Raw genomic sequence first — 26,397 nt, forward strand, 5'->3', positions numbered from 1 at the left:
CAGGTGAGTGATTTGACTGACAGATGAGGAATTATCAATTTTCAAACCACCTTTTAGTCAGCCTCTTTTAGTGAAAGAAGCTTTGCTGGAGCAAAAATGTGTCAGCAGACACAGCACAGGTCTCTAGCACGCAGGCTTCTCAAACACTGGTGTGCACAGTGCTGTCTCCACTGGGACAATAGTCTCATTGTCCATGCTTTAGGTCAGGGCCATTATTCCCATGCTGGTCCAGTGCAGCCCATTTTCATTCTCAGTCATATTTGCCGTAGTAAGACCAGAGTTCTCCATTACTCACACATACCGTATAACTAAAATGAAGAAATGCATTCATGTATGAGGTCACTCATAACTCATAATATAACATCATGTCCATAGTGACATTTGCACTGTTACTTTTTAAAGACAGCTTCCCCAAGTTTGCATTTTTCATCTGAAATCTCTTTGTCTCTTTCAGTTCCCCTTTCAATGATTCATAATGATTCTAATGAAGACTGCAAAAATGTTTAAGTTGTTTTAAAAGTGTGGACATATATATATATTTACTTTTTTACAAAGTAAATTTACTTTTACAAATGTAAAGTGTTTTAAATAAATTCAAGTACGTAAAACCTCTAATTTTACAAATAATAATAATAATAATAATCATAATAATCATAAAATACTTTCAACTGTCAACAAATCCACCTCTGGTTCTGTGTACCTTATTTACCACTAAAAGGTACATTTTAGTACCTAAATATACATATTAGTACCTAAATGGTACATTATTATTTTGTTTTTCTGAGAGTACAGCATTATTCTAAATGTATTCAGAAAACTTCATCACACAAACCCAGCTGTCAATCAAAGCCTTACCTATGAGTTCAGATTCTAACTGTGGCTCTGCCAGTCCCATCTGTAATCCTCAGTGCTGAAAACAGGTGTTTTTCTACCTCATGCTCTCTTTAAGACACCTTCAACTCCGTGGAGCACCAGAGCAGGATGGACAAATCATATTCAGAATTAGAAATATCTCTGTCCTGCACTATTCCCCCACCTACATGTTCACTCTCTCCACCCCTTTCTCTTGTTCCAACCCTTATAGTCTCTCACACACTTCTTCCCTTCCTCCTTTTTTCATTCTACAGGCACAAGGCAATCTTTTATTCTCACAGCTGAAGAGCTCCTCACTTGTTCAGCCTCTGGAAGGAGACACCCACCCTGAGCCCAGATCAGGAGACAGACGAGTAAGAGATAGATAGGCAGGAGTACAATAGAGGTGACTTATTGCTAAATACTGATGTAGAGATTTCAGAAATAGTGTATTGTAAAATTAGATTTGTAATATCAGCATATTGGTATATGGAAGCAAGTCTTTGTTTTTTCGGTTCTCTCTCTCTCATGCCACTCATCCATTTAATTCTCCCTACAAAGAAATCTAATTCCCACAGCATAGTTGAACTCTGGCCAAGCCAGATAAGCAAAATGTAAAATTAAATTCAATTACAATAAGCCAGTAAAGCTGCCTTCTAAATACATTATATTGCCCTCTGTAAAATGTCTTATGACAACAAACAGAAGAGAAAAAAAAGCAAATAATTAAAGGCAAGAATAGACACTGGAGGGGTTTGTGGATACGATTACATTATTTCCTCTTTTAAGAGAAATGGCTGTTGTAATACTCTGCATAATGCTTTAATTTAGTGTCAAAATGTTTAACACCCTAAATACACATACATACGCAATAGTGGCTCTCACCTTAACCCAATCCAACCCAGCCCAGCCCATGAAACATCCCACCAACGCATGTCTGGAGAGGACGTTGTGTGGGATGTAAGAGGGTAGGAAACTTTGGGGAAGTTTGTGAAGAACAGCTTGTGGACTCAAAATGCCAACTAACAAATCTGTCTAAAAATACTGACTGAGATGGGATATGATTGGACAAGTCATGAAACAACTGTGAATACAAGACTGCTGCCTAAAGTAGCCTAATCAGGGTCACTGGGATAACTTGAAAACAGGTAAGTGTATGAAAACAGGAAAGGATAACCTACTCATTGGGGGATTTCCTTCCCAGTTATTTATCTGAAATCCACAACCATTAAATTAAATCAAACGCTACATCATATGACCTGAGATACAGTAAATAGGATAGAAATAATTGCAGAAAAAACATTTTACTTTCGAAGATGCACGGTGGTGTCAGTTGGGGTGACTGTTTCCATTCACAAGACACAAAAACCATCAACCAGAGAAGATGAAATGGAACAAATGATGACCTCTGGTGGTTGTGCAAATGTATTTCGTTTTAATCTAAATACTGTAAGCCTTCCAACTTCTAACCAAGCTCTGGTAATAGATGACAACGTGGCTTGTTTTTCCCCAGTTACTAGAAAATATATAATTAAGCATGCATTTGAAGACATTATATAGACGAAGTTGTCGATATACCTACAATTAAATAGTCTATAGGCTTTTCATATATACAGCTTTTCAGCAAAATTTAAATTTGCCTTAAAGATTAAGGACTTTTCCTCAATTACATATCAAAATCAGCAAAAGGAAACTTACTTGAAAGCGAACCCTTTTAGGGGCCATTGTGGTCCTTGGTTTGTAAACAGCTAAATTCTTAGAAATGGTCTTAAGGAGTGGGATCAGTACAGACTGAACAAGACGAATAGCTCTGCAGCTCTTTCGGAAACTCAGCTGGATCAATTGTATTTAATCCAACAAAGGAGGGATGAAAAATAACTACTTATTCCTGAACATGACAGCTCAAAATTTCCTTCTCCATAATCTCTTGATCATATACATGCCCTCAGTTCTCTTCCAGTCCTTCTAACTCTTGCATCACATATGAGAAGAGCACATCCAATATACCCACTTCATCAACATCAACTCTCCACCCCTGGTTATATGGTGAAAAAAAATCAAATCAAATAAAAATGCAAAAAAAAAAACCGAAAAGCATGATTCATTCAGTGTGGTAATTCAAATACGTAGTAGTATGTGTGACTGGGTGAACACAGTAGCACTGTAATATGGGCTTCCTTTATAGTTGTGTTATTCTAAAATCAGATGAACTTAAACATCTATTCCAGACCATATATGATTTACAAGATAACTATTGTTTGCATTGTGATTGACAAAAAGAAGGACAGACAACAAATGATATTTTCCTTTTTAAACTCTTTAATGATTTTTTAATAAGTTTACACTGGAATGAATGGAATGAATCCCTAATTCGTTATTTTACAAGATTACAAAAAAATCTGATATCTTTATACCATTCCCCAATCCACATTATGAATCCATGAAAACGAAACAAAAAGCAATGGAAAAAGATAAACAAAAACATTTTAATACACCCTTCCCCTCATCAAAATATCCAGAGACATTCAAGGCATTACTGGGAACCAAGACAGCAAAGGAGACCTATTTTCTTCAGTGGGGGCCATGTGGGGTTGAGACTGAAGTTTGGGATGATGGCTCAGCAGGCTGGCCACCACTTAATGCTGATAGGAGACCAGAGGTCCCTCCCTGAAAACCCTACTCACAATCACTGACACTCAAAAAGATAGACATGATCCCGATCCTCCACTGAAGGGCTCGAACAACTCGTTTCAGATGGTGAGCAGGTTGCCTTCTAGTAGTAAGAAAGTCAAAGCCTGAAGTTTTTGCTTTCATTAGAAAACATGATATAAAGCAGACAGACTGAGCACTCATTTTTGAAGCAATACGTTTTTCTGACTGCAGTGTTGTCGTCTTGAATGAAATTATCTCTCTGTAATACACATTTGTTAATGGCTTTAAATGTTCTTCCATTTGAATTGGTGGTCAAATTGCCCTCAGATATCCATGATAAACTGGAAACAAAAGATTTAAAAATGTACTACAGACTCAATTTCCTTAAAGGCTGGCATTACTACACCAAAAGAATGTAAAACAGGAGAACAGAGAGACAGTCAAGAGTTAGACAAAGATGCAAGCACAGACTTAAACATGTCAGATGTTTACCAGCAGAACAGGAGACATGAGATAAAATATAAACTTGAGACAAAACAAGGAGTCTGAGTGACAAAGAAAGAGACAAAAGCAAGGTACAACAGTCTTCTAGTGTTTCAAAAAAGTTAGCACATCAAAAATAAATGTCTAGAACAACACAAATTGAGAGAAACAGAAACAAGCAACATGACTGTACCCTTACAGAGGAGGTATATAAACCATCAATTCAAAAATATACTGCCAAGATGGCTTCAAATAAATAAAGCTACACCAGCCCACTCATTCCTGATACAGTCTCCATTTTAGCCCCAACCCTCACTGACTGGTTTGGCCATTAAAAAGAGGGTTGCTTTGTGAACCAAATTAGGTACAATTGGAGCCAATATTGCCAGCAAAGACTAAACCCACTTTGTTTTCTTTTCAGAGGGAAAAAACAACAACAAGGGGAATCCTGTTAATGTACTGCTGAAGATCTGAAGATGATAAAGACTGCATCGTCCCACCATTTATATGTCTCTCCCTTCTTTTATTTATATGAATGTTTTCAGTCCATTTATCTGCTCCTCTGTCACGTTGGGTGTAATTTTGTTAGTGATGTTTCCTTTTACAATATTTCATATTTGTCGACCACAAATGACGTTTCTGTGGAGAACCGAACCGGGCTGTCCCCATCCACATGAGACACCTTAGTGACCTGGCAGGAGAGAACATGAACAGGATGTAGAATCTATTGTCCACATGACATCCTAATCTATTAATTTCAACAATACCTTAACTCAGGAATTAACAACTTTTGTCAGCTGAACCCCTTTGAGATCAAATAATTTACTTTAAGTACCCCCTATGATTTAATGGTAACATTTCAATCATTTAACAATACATTCACACGTTCATGGTTCAAGATAGTCAAGAGTAACATGAATATGCAGTGTTTTTAAATTACTTATTTTGTTATTTAAATGATTATTAAAGGGTTAGTTCACCCAAAAATTTTAAGTCATTGATTACTCACCCTCATGTCGTTCCAAACCTGCAAGACCTTCGTTCATCTTTGGAACACAAATTAAGATATTTTTGATGAAATCCGAGTGCTTTCTGACCCTCCATAGACAGCAACACAATTACCATGTTCAAGGTTTTAGCCTCGATTGTCACTCACCGACAGGTTTTGCAAAATCGCCAACAAATGCCCGAAATCGGAGGCAAATCTGTGCTTGTTCACATGAGGGACAACCACGCAGTATAAATTATCAAAAGACGCGATCAGGGAGAATCGCAGATGTGCAGCTGATGCCCGTGAAATATTTGGCATGCTAAATATCTGGACCTGTCGGTGATTCAAAATCAAAATCCTGCTGTGTGAAATGAGTTCTGACTGAAAACTACATTGCCGATGACCTACAGCCAATGAGAGAGCAAGATGCAGGGCAGTGGGAAGTTCAGGGAGGAGTTATAGACCACAATATCAGCAATCCTTGCTCCGCATGTCTCCCCAAGCATTTCCTCCTCCATAATCTTTTTTTTCTTTTTCGCCCCTTTGTTGCAAATCAGCACACAGACCATTCGGATCATGAACTTCTTGCAGGCTACCGTTTTATTAACATTTCTAGCCTAGAAAAAAAAATGTTTTTCTTTTGCACACAAAAACTATTCTCGTAGCTTCATAAAATTAAGGTTGAACCACTGATGTCACATGGACTATTTTAACAAAGTCCTTGTTTCCTTTCTTGGCCTTAAAAGTGTCAGTTGTGTTGCTGTCTATGGAGGGTCAGAAAGCTCTCAGAATTATTTAAAAATATCTTAATTTGTGTTCTGAAGATGAACTAAGGTCTGTGGAACGACATGAGGGTGAGTAATGAATGACAATTTTCATTTTTGGGTGAACTACCCCTTAAACTCTTCATCAACTCCTGAACTTCTCGCAGTTCCCTTAAGAACCCCAGTTCTGCCCTAATCTAATAAATAACCTCTTTTCTTACCTGAATGTCACAGTAGCTGCCCTTAGAGACAAAGGAGACACTGACAGGGAAAAAGTCATTGGGCTGACCAGATATGCTGAATTCCAGGCTACCAGTCTTATTCTTAACATCAATCACGGGCAGACACCATTCCAGGACATTCCGTCTGCTGTCATGGCGATATTCTCCATCTAGATCACCAATCACAGGAGCTCCTACCCCTGACCTGAAATTATTACAATAGACAAAAGTCAATAACAAGCCAAACGATTCCAAGATGCTTCATTACACATGGGGGAAACAAGGTGCTTTAATATGCCAATAAATGTGTATAATGTGTGTAAATAAGGGCCTGAACCAAAGCCTATGAATTTGTACTCACGGTACAGGGATATAAATGACTACATCATTGAGTTCCAGAGATTCATCCTGCAGCTCATACTCAATGTTTACATCACAGCCTGTACCACTCTCAGAGGGCCAGCAGTTTACTGCACAAACAGAAATTAAATCAGCGCAAGTCTCGTGACACCTTCTGGGGAGACGTAAACTGAATTTACTGGTAACACTGAAGCAGATGTTTAGGACTGACTTGTTAGTGGAATGAGAGATTCATCTGTGGTCTGTAGCCTCCACTTCAGCACACCCACGTCACTTTTCATAGGGAAGGATTTGTCTGGGTTTTTTAGACCAATCACGGACTCCGCTGTGAAAAGTTTTTTATCCACATTTGGATGGGTCTAAAAGGAAGAGGTTAGAAGTGTTACAAACATAGAACACATTCTATAAAAGTTTTTTTTTTATCGAAAATATAGTGAATTTGAAGTTTTCTATTTTGGTTTATATACTGTGGTTTAGATTTAGATTTTTTTTTTACTACTGGTTTTTATTAGTTTCAGTACTCGTTTTCAGACTACAAATTGCCTACAGCAATACATTTCTTTTTTTTTTTTTTTAAAGATCATATTCAGAATAATCCCAGATTGGGATTATTTTGGGTTTTCTTATAATTAGCTAATGCTTCTACATTTAGAAACAAACAAATTTACCTGCAACTGCACGCCCCTCTTGTCATTATTGTTGACTTTCAGTCTAATTCGCCCATTCTTTTCATCAGACACTCTGAGAGTAATCATGCCAACCACTTCCATGTTTTGAAGGCCACCATCACGGCCACACGTGAGGGTGATCTTCTCCTCCACTCGCATATGCACACTGAAAATTAGACAGAATTTTTTGTAAGATTTAGAAAAGTGTTGTAAAATTATCCTATCCTAAGCGAAGTCTTAGATGGTGTCTAATAATGCATAATTGTGAGTCTATACAGAAAAATTAAGTGATTTCTGAATTACTGCACTATGTTGTGTAATAAAAGATCAAGAGTTGGTCATTGCGAACTATTTGATTGTCAAATAATATGATTCACATGAGATAATCTGATTTACATGAGAAGAGGACCACTGCTTAAATCGAGATTCAGTAAGACTTAGAACGTGGACCTTGTGTGTCTTAATTGTGTTGATGAAAAAGTGCCTTTTCACCATATGTTCTGCTGAGTTCAGCGTGCAAGATGCAGCAAAAATAGGCTCAGTGCTGAAACTGCACTTGACACGCTGCTTAGGGCTGGGCAATATATAGAACTACGGCTCTGTGTATTAAATGCCACTCCATTTGAAAGCAGGTGATGAATATTTACCGCTAATCAAGGAACCGGCTTTACTGACGAGATGCGCATGCATATCGCATGCAATATATCGCCCAGCCCTAACACTGCTCACACACACAGCATGAATGCTGCTACTGTTAACATGGGCAATGAAAAGAATATGTACGGCTCACAAGCTGCTAACGTGAGATCTGAGAGGTAGATCTGAGAGATCTTAATCTGAAACCAATTTAAGCAAGTAGTAAACAAAGATTTTAAATCCATGTCTATTTGAAAAGCTTCACAAAGAGGCATATCATTTACGAACACAAAAATGGATTTTTAGTGCATTATTGAACAGCACTACAAAATATTTTAATTGAATAAGATCACAGATGCCACTAATGTCCTATTGACTATGCTCAGTATGATTCTTGCATAAAAACATGGAGATTTCATTACCTCTCTGTGTGGGTTGGAGGCGGCAGAGATTTGGATGCCTCTGATGGTCTTTTGCCTGTGCTGGGCAAGATGATATTCTCTCCCTCTGACTTTAGTTTGTCCACAAAGTCATCCACCTCCTTTCCTTTGCCAACCAGTTTAAGCGCTTTACTTTGACCACTGGACCTAAAATAAAAGGGCATTAAATTGCAACCTGCTGCTGTTTTTTACATATTGCTGTAGTCTATTAGAGAGTATGGCAGTACCTGACAGGTACAGGGGTGGGTTTGGGTTTCTCAGGCTCGATTAGTGTGTCTGTGTTGATGGCTGTGTTGCTGCTGCTCATGCCCGAGCTGCCAAAACCACCGAAGCCCGGTCCCTTCTTTCCACGCTCAGCATCACGTCGTATCTGCTGAAGCTCTTTAGCCTTCCGTCTCATCTCTGCCTTAGCCTCACGCTCCTGAGTCTGATGAACAATTAATTGAGCAGTTTAGAGTGAAGAAAAGATGACTGACAGTAAATTACATTTCAAGTAAAGCATTTAATTTATCAAGTGTCATCTGAGAGCCCTTGCCAGCATGTTATTTATAAACTACAAACACATGGCAGGGATCATGTTCATAATTATGAAGTTCACACACAGCACCTTGTTTCACACTCTAGGAACTTATTGATCCTCCTCCTTTGCATCAGTGCATGTACCTGAGCAAAACAAGTCTAGACTGGAACATTTTCTAGAATGTCATTATATGCTGTAGACTTCTGAGGAACTGCCATATTTGTTAATTAGAAAAGATGGCAGCATACTGTTAGCCTTTGACTGCACAATAACATTCAAAAGTGTGCATTGCTATTCCTTAAGAAATGTCTGTCCTACCTCTCTGACGGCACGGAACACCTTTTCCTCATGAGAGTCCATCTCTGTAAATGTCCGGATCTGGGCCAGGTTTACATTTTCCCTATAACCGAGGGCAACAATCTCATCGAAGGCGAAGATGAGGTCAAAGCAGTGCTCAGAAATCTCACTCTCCTCCAGGACACGACAATATTCAGGAATCTACCAAAATATAAGAAAAATTAACATATAAGTCAACTTTCTTCCAGAGCTCTGATGTTTTCTCAACAACCTACAATGAACACAGACAAGTTTCTGTTTTACAAAAAAAAAAAAAAAACATTTTCTTCCCGAATCGTGAATACTGAGATGCATCAAGAAAAAACAAAACATTATTAAATTGTCCATAAAAAGTCTTTTATTCCATCATGTATGCTGTTTCTATCATACCACGCGTGAGAAGAGACGCAGTGTCTCCAGGTCCTCCAGTATGTTACTGTTCTTGGTGGTGACCAGCACCATGTAGAGCTTCTCCAGAGGCTGGTAGACATAGCGCACACTCTCAGTCTCCACAAATGTGTGTTGTTTGCCAGTGTTCATCAGTTTAGGGAAAGCAGCCAGAAGACCCTCCACTCGCGTCCGTGTCATCTCCACAAACTGTCGCGACACTAGGGCCTTACCCGCCTTGGTGCAGACTGCTGCTGCCAACAGCACCTGGAGAACAGTTATTCAACAAGACTTTTAAGGAGTGATTACAAAAATACAGTAGTAATCTTCAGAGAGGAATGTGGAGAATGCAGAACACTACTTGAATGAATTGATGGAAAGAGGCCACTTAGATTCAATATTAACATTCCTTCAAAGAGCAAAACTGACACAACTTTACTTGGCTCCCATGTTTGCGGTACTTCATTCATACAGTGTTTAACTTGAGGATAAAGCTCTTCTTAACAGCAAAGATGGAACCAATCTCCCAAGAGAAAGTTGTTTGGTTTCACATAATCAACTGTCAAAACAGACTGACTATTGTATGCAACGAAAGCAATTTGAAGCAAATCAAAGAAATGCCTAATAAAACCAACAAAGTGATTACATATCATGCAGGCTTCCCACACTTTCTGACCAATGGATTTCCATGATTTTTCCAATCATTTCTTATAATTATGGACTAGAAAAAAGAACAACACATTATACACAAGGTGTTCTCTCTAGCCAAATAATTAGGTTGGTATTGGGCATTAGAAATAAAAAGATACTGACTACAGAGATGTCCATGACTTTTACTAATTGCATTTATTTCAATAACTTTTCAGGTGTGGAAATAACACTTTTGAAATTAAATGTTTTTGCAAGGTTTTCAAAGACCATGGAAACCCTCAGCATGAGACAGCAAAACTGGCCAAAGTAAGTAACAGAATTAATGGGTTCCATTTTGTCATCATTTTGTTTTGTGGTCTGTTTAGCAAGATATTAAACTGCACAAACTTTGATGCATTCATTGACTACATTTTTTAATAGACAGCTGCTACAAAATAATACAATGCAACCCTGTATGGGACAAGCTAGCACCCATTACAAAACACTGAGCAAAGACTTAATTCAATTCATGTTTATTCTATAGTGCTTTTCACAATACACATTTTCACAGAAAATGAAAGCTTCTAGATTACATCTACAAATAGTTTACCAGTGATGACTATGTCAAGGTGATGTCCATATGGCAGAAAAGTACAGTAAAAATCAAGCAATTAAGATATCAACCTAACATTTCCATAAAACATTTGTACAAAAACTCAGATAATAAATGAAAGTATGATGACTCACACAATGCAGCTTCTATTCATCTACTCTTATTTTCTGCATGAAAACCTGAGTGGTTTCTTTCTTTCTGATGCTCTCTATTCTTGGGGAAATTAAATATTCCAATTCACTTAAATTTTACACTAAAGCTTTGAAACAATCAATCCGGTTCCAAATGATTTGACAGAAATTAAGCAACATTTTGTGTTAAATCCATTTGCATAAACACACATAGGCTACTAGTTGCAGCCTTACCTAATTAAAGCTGAAAAATAAGACAGAAACGTTTGAATTGATCTGAATGGTTGCTATTTTTATGATAAGTTATTGCAACATTGTTTTAAAACATTAAGCCAGCAGCTTCGAGGCTAACACGTTCTGACCACGTCAACAGATGTTACAAATGGGCTAGATATAGTCATTTAGCCACACGGTTATTAATCACAGACTAACATGACTGATTTTTTTTATCACAGACACGTTTAATGAGAAGCTGAGAGCGAAAGTTACAGGTCTGCACTGACACTGATGTAAGTTAGCTCACTGCTCTTCATACTGACAACATGCCTTACTAGCGAGTTTTAACAGCTCAAGAAGAGACATTATACACAGACATGATCACTGAGCTAATATGCCGTTTTACAGTACGCTAATTTTGAAGTTTCTCTTCATTTAATAAGCATATCGAGCAATAAGTCTGCGGTTCATTTCGTTAGCTAGCAGCAATCTCTCATGGAAAAACCGGAAGCCGTCGTCAAAATCAGTTGTTTGTACATAAACGAATAAAGATACTTACCATTTTGAGCGTCTGGTATGTTTTCTGCGATAAATCTTGTAAACGCCGTTTGCGTGGCTGTATAAATGCTATGTGGAGAAAAATAAAACTGTTATTCGCGTGCAGCGCGCTGCTCCGTGATACAATATGGCAGAAGTGTAAGCCACGTCTCCAACCGGAAGCGGCTCGTCAGCGGGGTAAAAGGGCAGCGCGGCATATGTGGAAGATCCAACATCAGCAGCACTGCCCAACCCTCACACAACACTAAATTAAATTATTAAAGCTTTCTTTTCATCGTATCCTTCACTATTATGTTATATTATATTATATTGCTAAAATATTAGCCATATTAGATACAGTATAAATTATAAATAAATCAAATTAAACATATCATGTCATGTAGCCTATGTATATGTGGTTGTGATGAGTTGTTTCATGTGTTATACTATAATATTATTGACATGACACAAAAACTGTGGCCAGCAGGATCTTAGTTCATTCTGGGTTTCATAATTTTATTTGTCACTCTTGAAAAATAGTATAATGCTATAGCTTATTCTATGCATTACAATTTTTATGCATTATTTATTCATTTTCTTGCCAAGTAATCATTAAAGTAAAGAAATTATTAAACTTTTTTTAAAAAAATTCCAATTAGTTTCGGATTTACATTAAAGCTTTGACTGCCTCGTCTCACTTTGACCCTCTCCTCTTTTCCTCTAATGAAAAAAGAATGTACACTCTAAATAAATTATATCTATTTTTATCTATTTATTTACCCTTATTAACTGCTCTGTTTCACTGTTTCCTTGTTTTTTTAAACAACATTACATTATACAATTATTCATTTAGCAGATGCTTTTTATCCAAACGAGGAAAACAACAGGCTATTCATCTTAAAGAGGAGTACTACCAATATCTATCTATCTATCTATCTATCTATCTATCTATCTATCTATCTATCTATCTATCTATCTATCTATCTATCTATCTGTCTGTCTGTCTGTCTGTCTGTCTGTCTGTCTGTCTGTCTGTCTGTCTGTCTATCTATCTATCTATCTATCTATCTGTCTACCTATCTGTCTGTATGTATATCTATCTATCTATCTATCTATCTATCTATCTATCTATCTATCTATCTATCTATCTATCTATCTGTCTGTCTGTCTGTCTGTCTGTCTGTCTGTCTGTCTATCTATCTGTCTATCTATCTGTCTGTCTATCTGTCTGTCTGTCTTGCATTAAACTGGTTTATAAATTCTATTTTAAGTCATTATAACTAATTTTAAAACAATATGTGGAGACGTGAGTGTCGTTGGGTTAAAGTATGCGCTGTGTGGCGCTGCATGACGAGCATGAACACCAGCGTGTTTTTGGCAGGCGGAAGTATCCCGTCTAGGTCACACAGAAATCGGGTCACGAGTTTGAGGTAGCAGTTGGGAATTCTCGAAACCAGCCATTCAACCAAAACAACTGTGCAAATGAGTGAAAAACCTTGACGATACAGCTCGGGGAACAGATCGTTCCACTTTCAAAGCGGAGATGTCTGGGAACGTCAGTATTTCTCAAGTAAGTGCAACAACTACATGATTTAACGCAACTGGCATATAGTGATACTTTATTGGCTCGCTGAACTGTCATTTTAAACGTTCTGTCTTTCCATTGGTGGATGGAAAGGGAAATAGGCGGGTGTCGAAACCATGTGGATCCAAGGAGCGAATTTTGCAATTTTTAGGATTATGTAAAAAAATGGCGAATGTATTTGATATTTATATTTTAGAAACGATACGCTTTATTTTAGGGAGTCATACTTTAATAGACATTTTTGACGACAAGTGCACCGGTGATGTAACAGCTAGCAATTGATTAAGCATAATGAACGATATCTTAAACAAGATTATTGCTCGTTTTCTTCTGTTTAGTTCTTTATAAACATATAGGTCTCTTAATGCACAAGTTTAATAGCTAAGCCTTTTATAAATAGAAATTGAGATTTCACAATGTAATAAAAATGACATTTTTATTAGAAGCTCTATACAGTTTGTCTCTTTTAGCTAGCCTCTTCTGTCATAGTGTTTTCTGAACATGAACGTCCAAATAAACAATATCAGTGTTGTGAAACAACTGAACTGGTCAAACTGTGGTCAGCATATGTCTGACCCGCAACTACATGCATTGCATAGAGCTTTTAGTTTATCAGCACTGCCCAGAAACACAGGGTGTGGGGAAATGCTGTAGAAGAAGAAACCCGCTCCACCAGTTGCTCACTCATTCAGTCATTCATTAGGCCTTGGACCTGACACATCTTCTGGAGCCTGAGCTGTAAAAGTGTCTGCAAAAAACATGGAAGGGCCATTTAAGTATATTAGAGTGAGAGTTTGATTAAACCTGTTTGCTATTTGGAAGAGTTGAGGTGAGCATTATTGTGAAATTTTGTAATATTCTCTCTCTTGCAGGAAGGAAATGGCAAAATCAGTCGGGTTATTCGCATGGGAACAAGGAAGAGCCAGGTAATGTTTCTTGAGGCATTCAGCTATGCTGTTTTGTAATTTATTCAAAAATTATTTCATCTTTCAATGAGAGTATTTTCTACATTCAACTTTATAAACTAATTGAACAATTCATGTTAAATATTAAATACAGTGTTAATGAACTATAACCATTTTTTCCACTTTGAAAACGACATACTGTGTGAAAAATGTATATATAAATGTTAGTGTATACAGTACATTACCTAATAATCTAATAAGCATTATATAAAGTAATTTTAGTTTAATAAAATATGCATTTTTAATGACACGTATTATAAAGTGCTCTTGAGGAAATTTAGCTTTTTTTCCCATCACTTGGTTGGCTGAGGGTCCCATAGTCTGTACAGGCTGACAACCCTTGACATGGACCATTATTTTAGGTTTTCCTTATTGCAAGCTCAGTTGAAATGATAAATGGAGTCAGTTAAGTCAAAAATAGAGAAAACATGCTGTTTAAATTGAATTGAAGAGAATATAGAATGATATTTTCTGCTCTAGGGAACCGTTATAAAGCGAGGGTAGATAACAAAATGGAAATGGGTGTGAAACCCGTGTGCTTTAATCAGATAGAAACTGCCCATCAGTGCCGCCATAATGATTGCTGGGAGTGACTGCTAACATTTAATCATAAAAGTTAAGTTATAGAGAATCTTCAAAAGCACCTTGTGACATAGCCACTCGCAAATTTATTCATGCTTTTGCATCATATATTGAACTGGAACGTTATGACTGATGAAATTGTTGTATCTTGATGTAATTGAATTGTATCTTCAATAATGAGGTTGTGTGTGTGTCTCTCAGCTGGCTCGCATTCAAACAGACAGTGTGGCTGGCAGACTGAAAGAGCTTTATCCAGACGTTCATCTAGAAATAGGTGAGGACATTTTGCCTGCTATAATTTGCATGAATTACCTCTACATTAATTGTATTGTATTTATTGTATCTTTTAATCAGATGCATAGATTTTTATCTGTATGAGTTGTCCACACACACACACATACTCACACACGTTTTCTTGTCCTCATGCACTCACTGCTTGTCTAAGAACAGAGTGCGATTGTGTTCTGCTGAGAATGTGTAATCTATACGACCGCTTCACTGCTGAATCCTACTGTCTGTGTCAAAAGACATGAATGATGATGTCAGAATAGGAGCCAGTGCACAACTATTCAGCCCTTAACCTTTTTGTCTGTGTGCTTTTCAGTTGCTATGTCTACAATTGGGGACAAAATCCTGGATACTGCATTATCAAAGGTAGAACTCCATCCTCAATTTCATGTGCCATTATGTCAGGTTTTGGTAGGAAGAAATGCCCTTGAACTTTTGTGTGCTGCCCAATATGTAAAAATCCATTATCAGCTATCAAATGTGTCCGATTTACCATGTTTTAAACCGGTATTTTCTCAGATTGGCGAAAAGAGCCTCTTTACCAAAGAGCTGGAGAATGCCCTCGAGAGAAATGAGTAAGTTTGATGATTCAGAACTGAGCATCTGTTAGGACACTGATGCTAAGTATGTTCTCATGTCAGCTTATGAAGGTTCCCCTCTCTAAACCTTCATTAGAATACAAAAACATTTATATTGTTCAATTGATTATGCCGTAAAGTGCTTTAGATTGACTTTCAGTATTATTGATATGACATTGAATACCTCAGTCTTGTTTTCTCTTGAACATTTTGCTTCAGTTTTGCTCAGATACAGTAACTGTGAAGTCTCCAACACTCTGCATCAGAGGATGTGAAAGCAGTACTCTTAGACTTGATTTGACTCGTTGATGTATTTTTTAAAATAAACCTTATTTAAGCATGCAATAGAAATAGTGTGTGGGTTGGTGAATTTTATATATTTTTTTTAATGTGTTTATTCATCACTAGAGTGGATATTGTGGTGCACTCTCTTAAGGATTTACCTACCTCATTGCCCCCTGGATTCACTATTGGAGCCATTCTTCAGTAAGGAGCACAACCTCAACATCTAACAAATATATATATTTTTTTTTCAATTAATTATTAATTTAATTGAAATGAATCAGTTGGTTTATGATTTTACACTACCAGTCAAAAGTTTTTGAATAATTACTGTATTTAAATGTTTTTGAAAGAAGTATTTTATGCTCATCAAGGCTGCATTTATTTGCTGGAAAATACAGTGAAACACTAATATTGTAAAATTTTATAATGATGTAAAATATAGGGATGTCCCAATCAGGTTTTTTGTGCTCCAGATCCGACCCGAGTATTGTAACACATTATAATAATGTAAAATTAATAACTGTTTACTATTGTAATATATTTTATTAGAATATATTTTATTCTTGTGATTGCAAAGCTGAAATTACAGCAGTATTACTAATTGAATAAATTACATTTTAAAATCTATTGAAAATAGAAAAGTTACTTTAAATTGTAATTTTTCACTTTTCTAAGTTTAAAATAAATGCAAATAAATGATTATAATAAATTTATAATAACCTTAATACAAACTTTTGACTCATAGTGTTAATATCTATTTAATTAATAGTCTTTTAATCTTATTTCATTTTAAAGTTAATTTATGAATTGCATATTTATGACTTGTAATTACCAAAGGCACTGTAGTAGGTACATTAAAAACCTGTTTGAGCTGTGATTGATTTGTTGTGTATTGTTTTTGTGAAGGAGGGAAAATCCCCATGATGCAGTGGTGCTTCATCCAAAGAATGCTGGACTTACCCTAGACAACTTGCCAGAGAAAAGGTGAGCTCTATATTTTTTAACAATCTTATCATGCCAAATAAAAGTGCCAGCATCTATTCTCCAGAATTTGATTGATGACCCAATAATCAAGGGAGATCAGTGGTTTTCATGGTGATGGAATTTAATTCAGAATCTACATTCTGCCATAGATGTTATGTTTTGACAGCTATATGCAGTTATGTAACCAAAGCTGTCGGAAACATTTTGAAACCTCTCTTTTTTTTTTTTTTTCCCCCAGTGTGATTGGCACAAGTTCACTTCGCAGAGCAGCTCAGCTGAAGAAACGATTCCCTCAACTGGAGTTTGAAAATATTGTATCCTGCCCTTACCTTTCCTTTTGCATCTGTGGATGTTTATATATTAGTAATGGCAGGAGCTTTATCATTGATTTTGATGGACTGCCAAAGCAAGCACATGTTTCCTGAGTATTTGTTACACCAGCCAGTTTCCCTATACTGTGTATAGCATTTTAACGGTACTAGAGTCTTCCTCCTTGACCTTACTGCTATAGAGAGGGAACCTAAACACCCGTCTGAAGAAGCTGGATGAAAAGGACGACTACGCTGCCATTATTCTGGCTGCAGCAGGCCTTAAGCGTATGGGCTGGGAAAGGAGAATCAGTCAGGTATGTTAAAGTCCAGTGTAGTGGCAGATGTTTTCTTATATACAATGACATACATCTGAGTAATGGATTATCGAAAAAGACAAAAAATATAAAATGTTATGAAAAAAAAAATTTGATATCAATCGTACTGGCCTCATAGTATGGCCTCATTCAGTGCTAACAAAAAATATATTTCATGTGAGACATGATATGGGTGTATAACAAGAATGTAACATATTCATGGGGGAAAAACCCATAACTTCTAATCACAATTCTGAATATGGAGGTCTCTGTTGACTACAGCAGTGTTTATAGATTTATTTATAATGCATATATTATAGTATCTGTTGTATAATTTGCAGATTCTGGGCCCTGAAGATTGCATGTATGCTGTTGGCCAGGTAAGTTTGCAAACATGCACAACCATTCGTAAACTGTGAAGTTGAATTAGGTTTTCATGCACTAGATTTAGTAGCAAATATTTTTCAATGTTTATATCCGTCATGCAATGTACTTATTATTGTATTATTCATACTGTTGTTCATGCGAGAATATAAGCACCTGCAGCTGCCAGCTCAACTGTTAGTGCACATTATAAACACTAAAGGAAACACCTGTGAAACAAATTATGTTTACGGTTGAAGCCATGGAAGTGCAGTTATTTGGTAATATGTTGCATGCAGGGTTTCTGCAGGTTTTATGATAGTAAATTTAAGACTTTTGTTTTTTTTAGACCAAGTAAAGATAATTTAGGAAATGCACTGAATGGAACAAAATATTAGTTTGAAAAAAACTTCCATCTCCATTACCTTTTTAATTTATTTTAACAAACGAACTAACTAAATAGTTTAAGGCTTGAATATCTCTGTGGAAGGGCAAACTAATACTTCTTAAAAAAACCTTTGTAAGACCCTGTACATAAACATAAAACATAATGCTTCATTTGTAATCAGCCTGCTCTGTATGCGTACTCACTGTAACATTAACCTGCAGAAGTGTGTCCTAAGTAAATGTCAGTCTGTAAATAAACAGAAATGCGTCTTCTCATCAGGGAGCACTGGCAGTGGAAGTCAGAGCACAAGATAAAGACATTCTGGAAATGGTGTCTGTCTTGCACCATCCAGACACAGTGCTGCGGTGCATCTCAGAGAGAGCTTTTCTTAAGCAGCTGGTGGGTTTCTTTACACACACACACACACACACACAAACTCAGCTCTCATTGCGTGTGGTTCGTATCAGTTTGACTTTATCCTGAGGGCATTCTATGTAGTCTAACAGTTTTATGGTTTTAATACTGCTCTTCATTCCCTTTTTCTGCTTTCAGGAAGGAGGCTGCAGTGTGCCTGTTGCTGTTCATACAGAAGTGAAAGGGTCCATGGTAAAGAGACAAAATATAACTACATTTACAGACATTCAGTGGCATGTTATTATGCTACTTCACACAATGCAAATCTGAATAAGTGTTGCTGTTTGTATAGCATAGACTGAATTATCTTTTTTTCTGGTTTCAGCTGTATTTGACTGGAGCAGTTTATAGTTTGGATGGAGCTGATTGCTTGAAGGACACTATGCAGACGAATGTGGAAATTGACAAAGTAAGGGTTAAATATACATATATATATATGTATATACTAAAGGTTGGGGTTAGTATGATTTTTTTTGAAAACTGGAGTAACGATGCTGAAAATTCAGCTCCTAAAATATATAGAAAAATGTTGTTTTAAATTGTAATATTTAACAATATTACTGTATTGTTTATCAAATCAATGAGGCTTGGTGAGCATGAAGTTTCTTTCAAAAAAATTAAAATCTTACCTACCCCAAACTCTTGAATGTCAAAGTATTTGCATTATCTATAATTTACAGTATTGTAACTTTATTCCAACTTGTTTCTATCAGGTGAGCGAGAATGCACAGGAGTGTGTACACATTGGAGTCACTGCCAACAATGTACCATCATCAGCCCTCGAAGCTGCTGAGAACCTGGGAATGGATCTGGCAAATGCTCTCCTGAATAAGGGGGCCAAAGACATTCTCACAACAGCCAGGAAACTAAATGATGCTCGATAGCTAGCTTTTTACATTTTGTGCACTGGAGTATTAGACCTAGTTTTGGAAGCTTTTACATGCTGTTAACTTGGGTAAACCGTACACTCAACTATACGCTCTATAGCTGAATCTCCAGAGCTTAAATACAACCTTGATTGGTTGTATAAATCTGTATGTAAATACAACCAACAAATCACTTTGAATACTATACCTCAGTGCCTCAGTTTAACAATGAGGCAGCACCAATTTTTCTGGTTCATACACAAGACACTGACATTTCTACTACTGTTGTCTCCTCTCAGGCAGAGTTCTGGAAGAATTCATGTGAAGTCTTCCATTTCTAATGATGCCAGACTGCCGTTTTCATCTATGAACCACTTGAAAATAAGGTGGTCAAGATGGTTACCTTTTATATGTGGCCATGGTTTTTAATATAGAATTGAGTATATTTTACCTTAATATACCTCACAAAATATGGCATTAACAGCATATCCTGTTTTTAATATGATGCATTTTCATGATGCTGAATATTCATTAATCACAATGAGGTGCTAAGACAGTTCAAAAATTTGGGCTCCATGTAAGATTCTTTGCCATATGCAATTTAAAGAAAAAGGCTTGTTAAGTTTTATATTTAGAATAGGCTAACGTTACATAGTTTTGATCCCAGTGTGCCTTTTCAAGATGTGATCAGGTTACCAGCAAATTGTTTGACCAATGTTAATTTCTGCAATTGTATCAATATGAAAAGTTAATGTAATAAAGACCACTGATTACACCGCTATTCACTTTTTTCACAACAGCAAACTTGCATAAAAAAAAAAAAAAAAAAAAGTTGAATACGCTAAAAGTCTTGATACAGACTACCACCAAAATTTAAACATGGAATTTGCTCTTTTCTGAATAATTGGGTGGCCCTTAAAAGGGCCTTTGGGCGAGTTAACTCAGTTCAGTGTAGCTTTTAATACTCCTGTGACTGGGAAGAACCCTTCTTTCCAGATTTGCCGGAGCTGGGGACAGCCTGGCCAGATTTCTTGGGCAGCAGCACAGCTTGGATGTTGGGGAGAACACCTCCCTGGGCGATGGTCACTCCACCGAGCAGTTTGTTCAGCTCTTCGTCGTTACGGACAGCCAGCTGAAGATGGCGAGGAATGATACGACTCTTCTTGTTGTCTCTTGCTGCATTTCCCGCCAACTCGAGGATCTCAGCGGTGAGGTACTCAAGGACGGCAGCTAGGTAGACGGGAGCACCAGCACCTACCCTCTCAGCATAGTTGCCTTTACGCAGGAGACGATGCACACGGCCGACGGGGAACTGCAGACCAGCGCGGGAGCTGCGAGTCTTAGCCTTGGCGCGGGCTTTTCCTCCGGTTTTGCCTCTTCCAGACATGTTCTTCGAGAAACGTCTTTCTTCAGATTGTACAAGAAATAAGTGAGTCGATTTGTAGAGCTGCTGCAGTATTTAAGGACTGACTGAACTAAGGCTGTATGATCCCGCCCATCGTTATGATTGGATACGCGCAGTGAAGCGCGGCCCTGATTGGCTGTTAGAGCCAACCCTAGAGCGGATGTATTCTCTTATTGGCTTGAACTTGTAGTGCATAAACAGCGCAAACTAACGAACCAATCCGAGAGCATCTAAATGTGCGCGATCTGATTGATTCGTACGCTTCGTCTGTGATGCCATTGGTCTTTTGCTACGTCAATCAAATTTGCGCGGTAAATTCAAACCAATTGAAGACATTCCCTCTGAATTTGAACACAGTTCAAATCCCCCCCACACACAGACAAAATTCTCTTGTTTAACCCTTGTGCACCCTCATGGACATTTTTGTCCATTTTAGTCTTTTACTATTTTTTTTTTACCAGATGGTGCTATTTTTTCAGGTTTATTCCTGTTTTCTGCTTCTGCATATTATAGAGCCAATTGGATAAATAATGCAGCTATAATTGTGTGGGTGTGTTGGTATAGATGTCAGAGTGTAGTTTGTATGTGTGTCATAAAAAAATTGTGTGTGTGCTTGTAATATTTAAGAAAGAAAAATCCACAAATCCAAGCACTGTGTGCACCAGCAAAAATTTAGTACTGGGCCCAAACACAACCTCAAATTTGGAACACAACTTGTTTAGATTTATGGCTTTGATTTTCTAGCAGGTTTACAGTTCAACATGTAACATAAAATATATATTTTATATAAAATATTGTTCATAAAGCATTTTCATAAACTTAAACTTCTATAACTTTTTTTGGTTTCATTTTTTATTTTTTTACTTCAATGATAATCTGCCATGGGTCTTCCTTAAAATGAGACCAAACGTAACTCTGTGCTCCCGAGCTTACAATTTTTATGCACTAGGTACACAAAATTGTTACACTCAGCGCCTTTTGGACAAAAATGTCCCCATTGAAACCCATTAAAACTGCTATTTTTAATCGCAGTGCCATTTAACTCTATAATGATGCAATTTTTGTTAATAGGCTTTCATTCTGTTGGCAAGGCTACAAAATTAAATTTTTTACCAGATGGTGCCATTTTTTCAGGTTTGGTCTATAAAGGGTCTATAAAGCAAATATTTGCTTTATTCCTGTTTTCTGCTTCTGCATATTATAGAGCCAATTGGATAAATAATGCAGCTATAATTGTGTGGGTGTGTTGGTATAGATGTCAGAGTGTAGTTTGTATGTGTGTCATACAAACTAAAAAAAATTGCATGTGTGTACGTGTGTGTTCTTGTAAAAATTGAGAAGAGATAAACTCTACTGCAAATCACAAATCCAAGCACTGTGTTTTCCAGCGGAGTTTTGCTGGCATCTAATGGGGAAAATTTGGTACTGCGCCCAAACTAAATTTTACTGAAAGCTCATTTTTTGAGATATCAACCTCAAATTTGGAACACAACTTGTTTAGATTTATGGCTTTGATTCTCTAGCCGGTTTAGAGTTTAACATGTTTCATATATAAAATATTCATAAAATTAAATATAAAATATTGTTCATAAATCATTTTCATAAACTTAAACCTGTATAATTTTTTACTTTTTTTTTGGTTTCACTTTTTAAACTTTTTTTTTAGTTCAACAATAATCTGCCATGGGTCTTCTTTAAAATGAGACCAAACTTAAGTCTGTGCTCCCAAGCTTCCAATTTTTATGACTGTTTTTTTGACATGGACATTTTTGTCCACTATGTACCCAAGTGTAACTTTTTTTTATTGATGCACAAGGGTTAAGCTGATATGAAATATTTTATATATAACATATAGTTTTAGATTACTTGATAAATCTTGGCGGTGGTTTAATCACAGCAACACTTTTTCAACTCGCCACACTCCCTTGGCCTTTTTCTCGTTTTCAAGTCATGTAGTTAAGAGGGAAAAAGGGATGGATTTTCAAAAATAATTTATTCAGAATAAATTAAACATCAAATTAACCACAATAATATAAAGCTCCGAATACCTTAGAAGGTCCACTGCCTTCGTTTTAGATTGTTCGCTGTTATCATAACATTCTGGTCATATAACATTTTCAGGCTTTATGCTCCAGGAGTTACACTAACTATAGCAAACAAGTGCATTGTCATTGATTCATGAATTGCGAGTCAACATTTTATAGGTAAATGTTTTCATGTAGTAAATAGAGTCTGTTAACTTGACAACCAGTTATCATTCTTCCAGAGTTCTGGTAGTAGAACCAAATGCTGAAATATGCACCGATCATATGGGATGGGGAGGGATACAGCAAAAGAGATTCCTTAAAGGGATAGTTCTCCCAAAATTAGATTTGTGTCCATTTCCCACTCTGAAGTTGTTTCAAACCTCTATGACTTTCTGTCGTGCAAAACAAAGAGATTTTATGAGAGATCTCTCTGGGTAAAGAGATTTTTACCACTGCATGATGCATCTATGATCCACAGAAAGTAAACCGAGGTGAATAATACTAGAATTGTGTGTGAACTACCTTTAACGTGAATTACTAGTTTATCTGAAAAAATATTAAAATGTTCTGCTCCATACTATCATAAAAGCCATCTATGGAATTACCAAGAATAAAATCTACTTGTGTTTAAGTAAAACACGTACGGATGCCCGCTCCTCTGGATAAGTTTATTGCAAATAAATGAATAAAAAAGAAGAAACGGGGTTGTATGTTACTGGGGTAACGCCTGTTTTGTTCAAGAAGCCATATCTGAAAGAAAAAATGAGATAGATAAAACGACTAAACATTTTTATCTTTTCATAGTAAAGTTATCCCCTGAGGTTTGTTTTCACGCGGACCCTGAAAATAGCACTTTCCTCCGCTGCAGATTCAGATTGATGTAGCTCAATAGGTTCTACATTTACAATAATTTGAGGAAATTGATAAATATACACAAATGCATTTTTTCCTGTAGTGTATCCCTTTTGTCATATGAAGGGCTTATACTTTGCAACCAAAACACGAACGTAATTTAGTGAGATATGCCTGCCTACAGTAATTTATGAACGTTTCCGTTTTCTTAAACAAAGAGAAACATCATTATAAAAGATCATTAAGCCACAATGAAAGTCAAACGTACCACTATTTGAAAACAGGGCATAATATCCCTTGATCTAAATGCTATAGCAACAGCAAAACGAGAACAAAGCTCACAGCATGTCTTAGCATATCACACTCTGGAAATACTCCTAATGAGCTCAGGAGAAATAAATCAGTGCTGATAACAGTAAACGATACACAAAGATGATAAAAAAAAAAAAGCGACAGAAAAAGAGCTCCCCAGCATTGTAAACAATCAGATTGAGATCCAAAGTGCAACTGATGAAATAAAATAAATAAGAAAACAACACATAGCGACAGTGTTGGAGGCATCAATAGTCATTGCTCTATGCTGCCCCCTTGTGCTCAATAACCACATGACACCCGTCCATTTTGAGTTTCTCAAGTTTGTTCGCTCATGATCATCCACAAAAGCAGCCTTTTTATCCGCTTGATCATATTAATTAGGTAAGCGATGCATTCATAGTCAAATCCTTTGATTTTTTTTTTTTTTGGCGTTTTCCATCCTGAATAGCTTAATCGTAGATGAATGATGGTGTTCCAGTAAAAACAACAACAACACCAAAACAAGGCTGGCTTCCAGGGTGCAATGTGATCTGAAGTATTATGTTACCCCACTAGGTTATGGACAATCAGTATATAACATAAATAACAAGTTCTGGAGAAATTTGTAGCCAATTCCACACTCATTTGACTGGTGCCCGCACCGTCTCTCTTACTCATCCTTATTTCTCCTTTAGTTATCTGTAGTGCTGGACCCTCCATTGGCTTTGCTGGATTTGCCCTTTGTCTTGGACGAGCGAAATGAAAAGCGCTTGATGAGGCGACGAGAGAAGCTTCCAGACTTTTTACGGCTGGTGGAGGAGCAGGAGGCTGTGGAGGAGTCATTGTCCAGGTTTGAGACGTCCTCGTGGGACTGACTGAAACTGGGGTCTTTCTCTTTGCGTTTCCTGCGGAATAGTAGCTTGGTGCCACTGCGGAGGAATCCCACTAAAACAGAACATTCATGCACATAAATAAAAACCATAAAAATAAATTTTATGATGAATACATCAAAAATACATTCCAAAGAAGTTCACACCTTTGTGGTCTTTGAGGCTACGGGTTTCCAGTGCTCCTGTTGATCCTGTTTCTGACTCCACATCATCCACGGACGGTCGCTCGGAAACGTCAGACGGTGTAGTCTCATCTGCTTCCTGATGTGTGGATGCTCCTTGGTGGTTCGGGGCTCCGCTGGGAGAATGCCCCCCCTGTAGGGCTGCGTCCATTGCTGCAGCGTAGCCCACTGATAAGGCTGAGTCATCTTCAGTAATGGGGACCTGAGGGAAGGACAGAAAATTAGTTTTAACACAGTGTTCCTCATGTACATGTGCTGCAGGCACAGCTGAGGAAGACAACATGTTGGCTGTGTGTTTGCAGAAGCAGCTCTGCTATTAGCCCTTCTGTGAACCCTGTCAGGTCAGACAGTGAATTTGAAACGGCAAACGGATCAGTACGTTCTGATGGTTTTTGAGATGTGATATGAGACGACTGAGCTTGTGATGACATTTAGATTTACAAATTTACTTTACTTACTTAAGTAAGATTAATTAATTTATAGATTACAATGTTTAAAAGGAAGTCAACATTAGGTAAATGTAATGTTTCTTCCCAACAAAAAAGTGTCCTGATGAATGTTACATCAACATTATGTGACGGAAAGAGATGACTAAACAAACAAATTACCCTGGGGAAGCTCTAAAGAGACTGTTCTCGTAATCGTTTTCCCTAGACGCTTGCCTCACTGTAACCAAGATGTTTTTATGACACTGATTAGAAATGTCTGTTTACTTGATGTTCAGGCTCTGACCTTTGACACCCCAGATATGATGAGAGTGCTGCGTTTAGTAGGTGTCTTCTTGGGTACCTTACTGGCCGACTCGGTAAGCTGCCTAATGGCCGTTTCTGCTACGGGATCCAGCCCATTAGGGAGGGTGCCTTCTGGTTGGAAATAGCACACAGGCACAAACACAACAGCATCACAAACTTTCTAGTTATTCATTCAAATTATACTGCAAAAAAGTCTATCTATCTATATACAATAAATAATATTTACAAAATGTATGTTAATATGAACAAAAATTTGTTTATAATAAATAATATATTTATATTTAATAAATTAAAAATATTAAAAAATATATATTGTTAAAAATAACAATATACACAACAATATAAATAATTTATACATTTGTGGTACTAATTTTGTGAACTTGTAACATTTCAATTATAAATATTTTAATTATCAAAATTTAAAAAGTTTATAAATTATAAAGATTATGAAGATATATATTACCATTTAAAAGTTTGGAGTCTGTAAGATTTATTAATGTTTTTGAGATACGTCTCTTATGCTTACCAAAACTGCATTAATTTGATCAAAATACATTTAAACAGTTAAATTGTGAAATGGTGTTACAATTTAAAATAACAGTTTTTTTATTTGAATAGATTTTAGAATGTAATTT

The 26,397-nt window shown here is 36.8% G+C and overlaps 4 protein-coding genes across 5 annotated transcripts in view; 1 reads left to right on the plus strand and 3 right to left on the minus strand.

Moving 5' to 3' along the window:
* Positions 1-3,164: 3,164 nt before the first annotated feature.
* LOC306871935 (coatomer subunit delta-like) lies at positions 3,165-11,609 on the minus strand. Its single transcript, XM_079420203.1, has 10 exons — positions 11,460-11,609; positions 9,314-9,577; positions 8,906-9,085; positions 8,295-8,494; positions 8,050-8,214; positions 6,992-7,157; positions 6,535-6,682; positions 6,325-6,433; positions 5,964-6,168; positions 3,165-4,678 (listed from the first exon to the last, which is right to left on the minus strand). Exons 1-10 carry the CDS (start codon positions 11,460-11,462, stop codon positions 4,589-4,591), a joined length of 1,530 nt encoding a protein of 509 aa, XP_079276329.1. The 5' UTR covers positions 11,463-11,609; the 3' UTR covers positions 3,165-4,588.
* A 1,204-nt stretch (positions 11,610-12,813) lies between these two features.
* Positions 12,814-20,140, plus strand: LOC306871363 (porphobilinogen deaminase-like). 2 transcript variants are annotated; one of them, XM_079419218.1, is made up of 14 exons: positions 12,814-13,007; positions 13,895-13,948; positions 14,771-14,843; positions 15,174-15,223; positions 15,377-15,432; positions 15,844-15,921; positions 16,627-16,704; positions 16,943-17,018; positions 17,216-17,329; positions 17,671-17,709; positions 18,360-18,479; positions 18,633-18,686; positions 18,820-18,903; positions 19,208-20,140. In XM_079419218.1, the coding sequence occupies exons 1-14, from the start codon at positions 12,981-12,983 to the stop codon at positions 19,376-19,378; spliced, it is 1,074 nt and encodes a 357-aa protein (XP_079275344.1). In that variant the 5' UTR covers positions 12,814-12,980; the 3' UTR covers positions 19,379-20,140. The 2 variants fall into 2 exon arrangements, with proteins under 2 accessions (XP_079275344.1, XP_079275345.1); XM_079419219.1 differs by lacking the exon at positions 12,814-13,007 and adding an exon at positions 13,130-13,808.
* LOC306871364 (histone H2AX-like) lies at positions 20,118-20,831 on the minus strand. Its single transcript, XM_079419220.1, has one exon. It carries the CDS (start codon positions 20,745-20,747, stop codon positions 20,319-20,321), a length of 429 nt encoding a protein of 142 aa, XP_079275346.1. The 5' UTR covers positions 20,748-20,831; the 3' UTR covers positions 20,118-20,318.
* Positions 20,832-22,740: 1,909 nt separating this feature from the next.
* LOC306870993 (phospholipid transfer protein C2CD2L-like) overlaps positions 22,741-26,397 on the minus strand; it is a 36,608-nt gene continuing 32,951 nt past the window's right edge. The window contains exons 13-15 of the mRNA XM_079418630.1: positions 25,743-25,873; positions 24,975-25,212; positions 22,741-24,883 (exon numbers count right to left, since the gene is read on the minus strand). Coding sequence (XP_079274756.1) covers positions 24,630-24,883; positions 24,975-25,212; positions 25,743-25,873 — 623 coding nt within the window. The 3' untranslated portion in view covers positions 22,741-24,629. The remainder of the gene's footprint in view (positions 24,884-24,974; positions 25,213-25,742; positions 25,874-26,397) is intronic.

This window comes from Barbus barbus, assembly GCF_936440315.1.
Source record: "Barbus barbus genome assembly, chromosome: 6".
Taxonomy (NCBI): domain Eukaryota; kingdom Metazoa; phylum Chordata; class Actinopteri; order Cypriniformes; family Cyprinidae; genus Barbus; species Barbus barbus.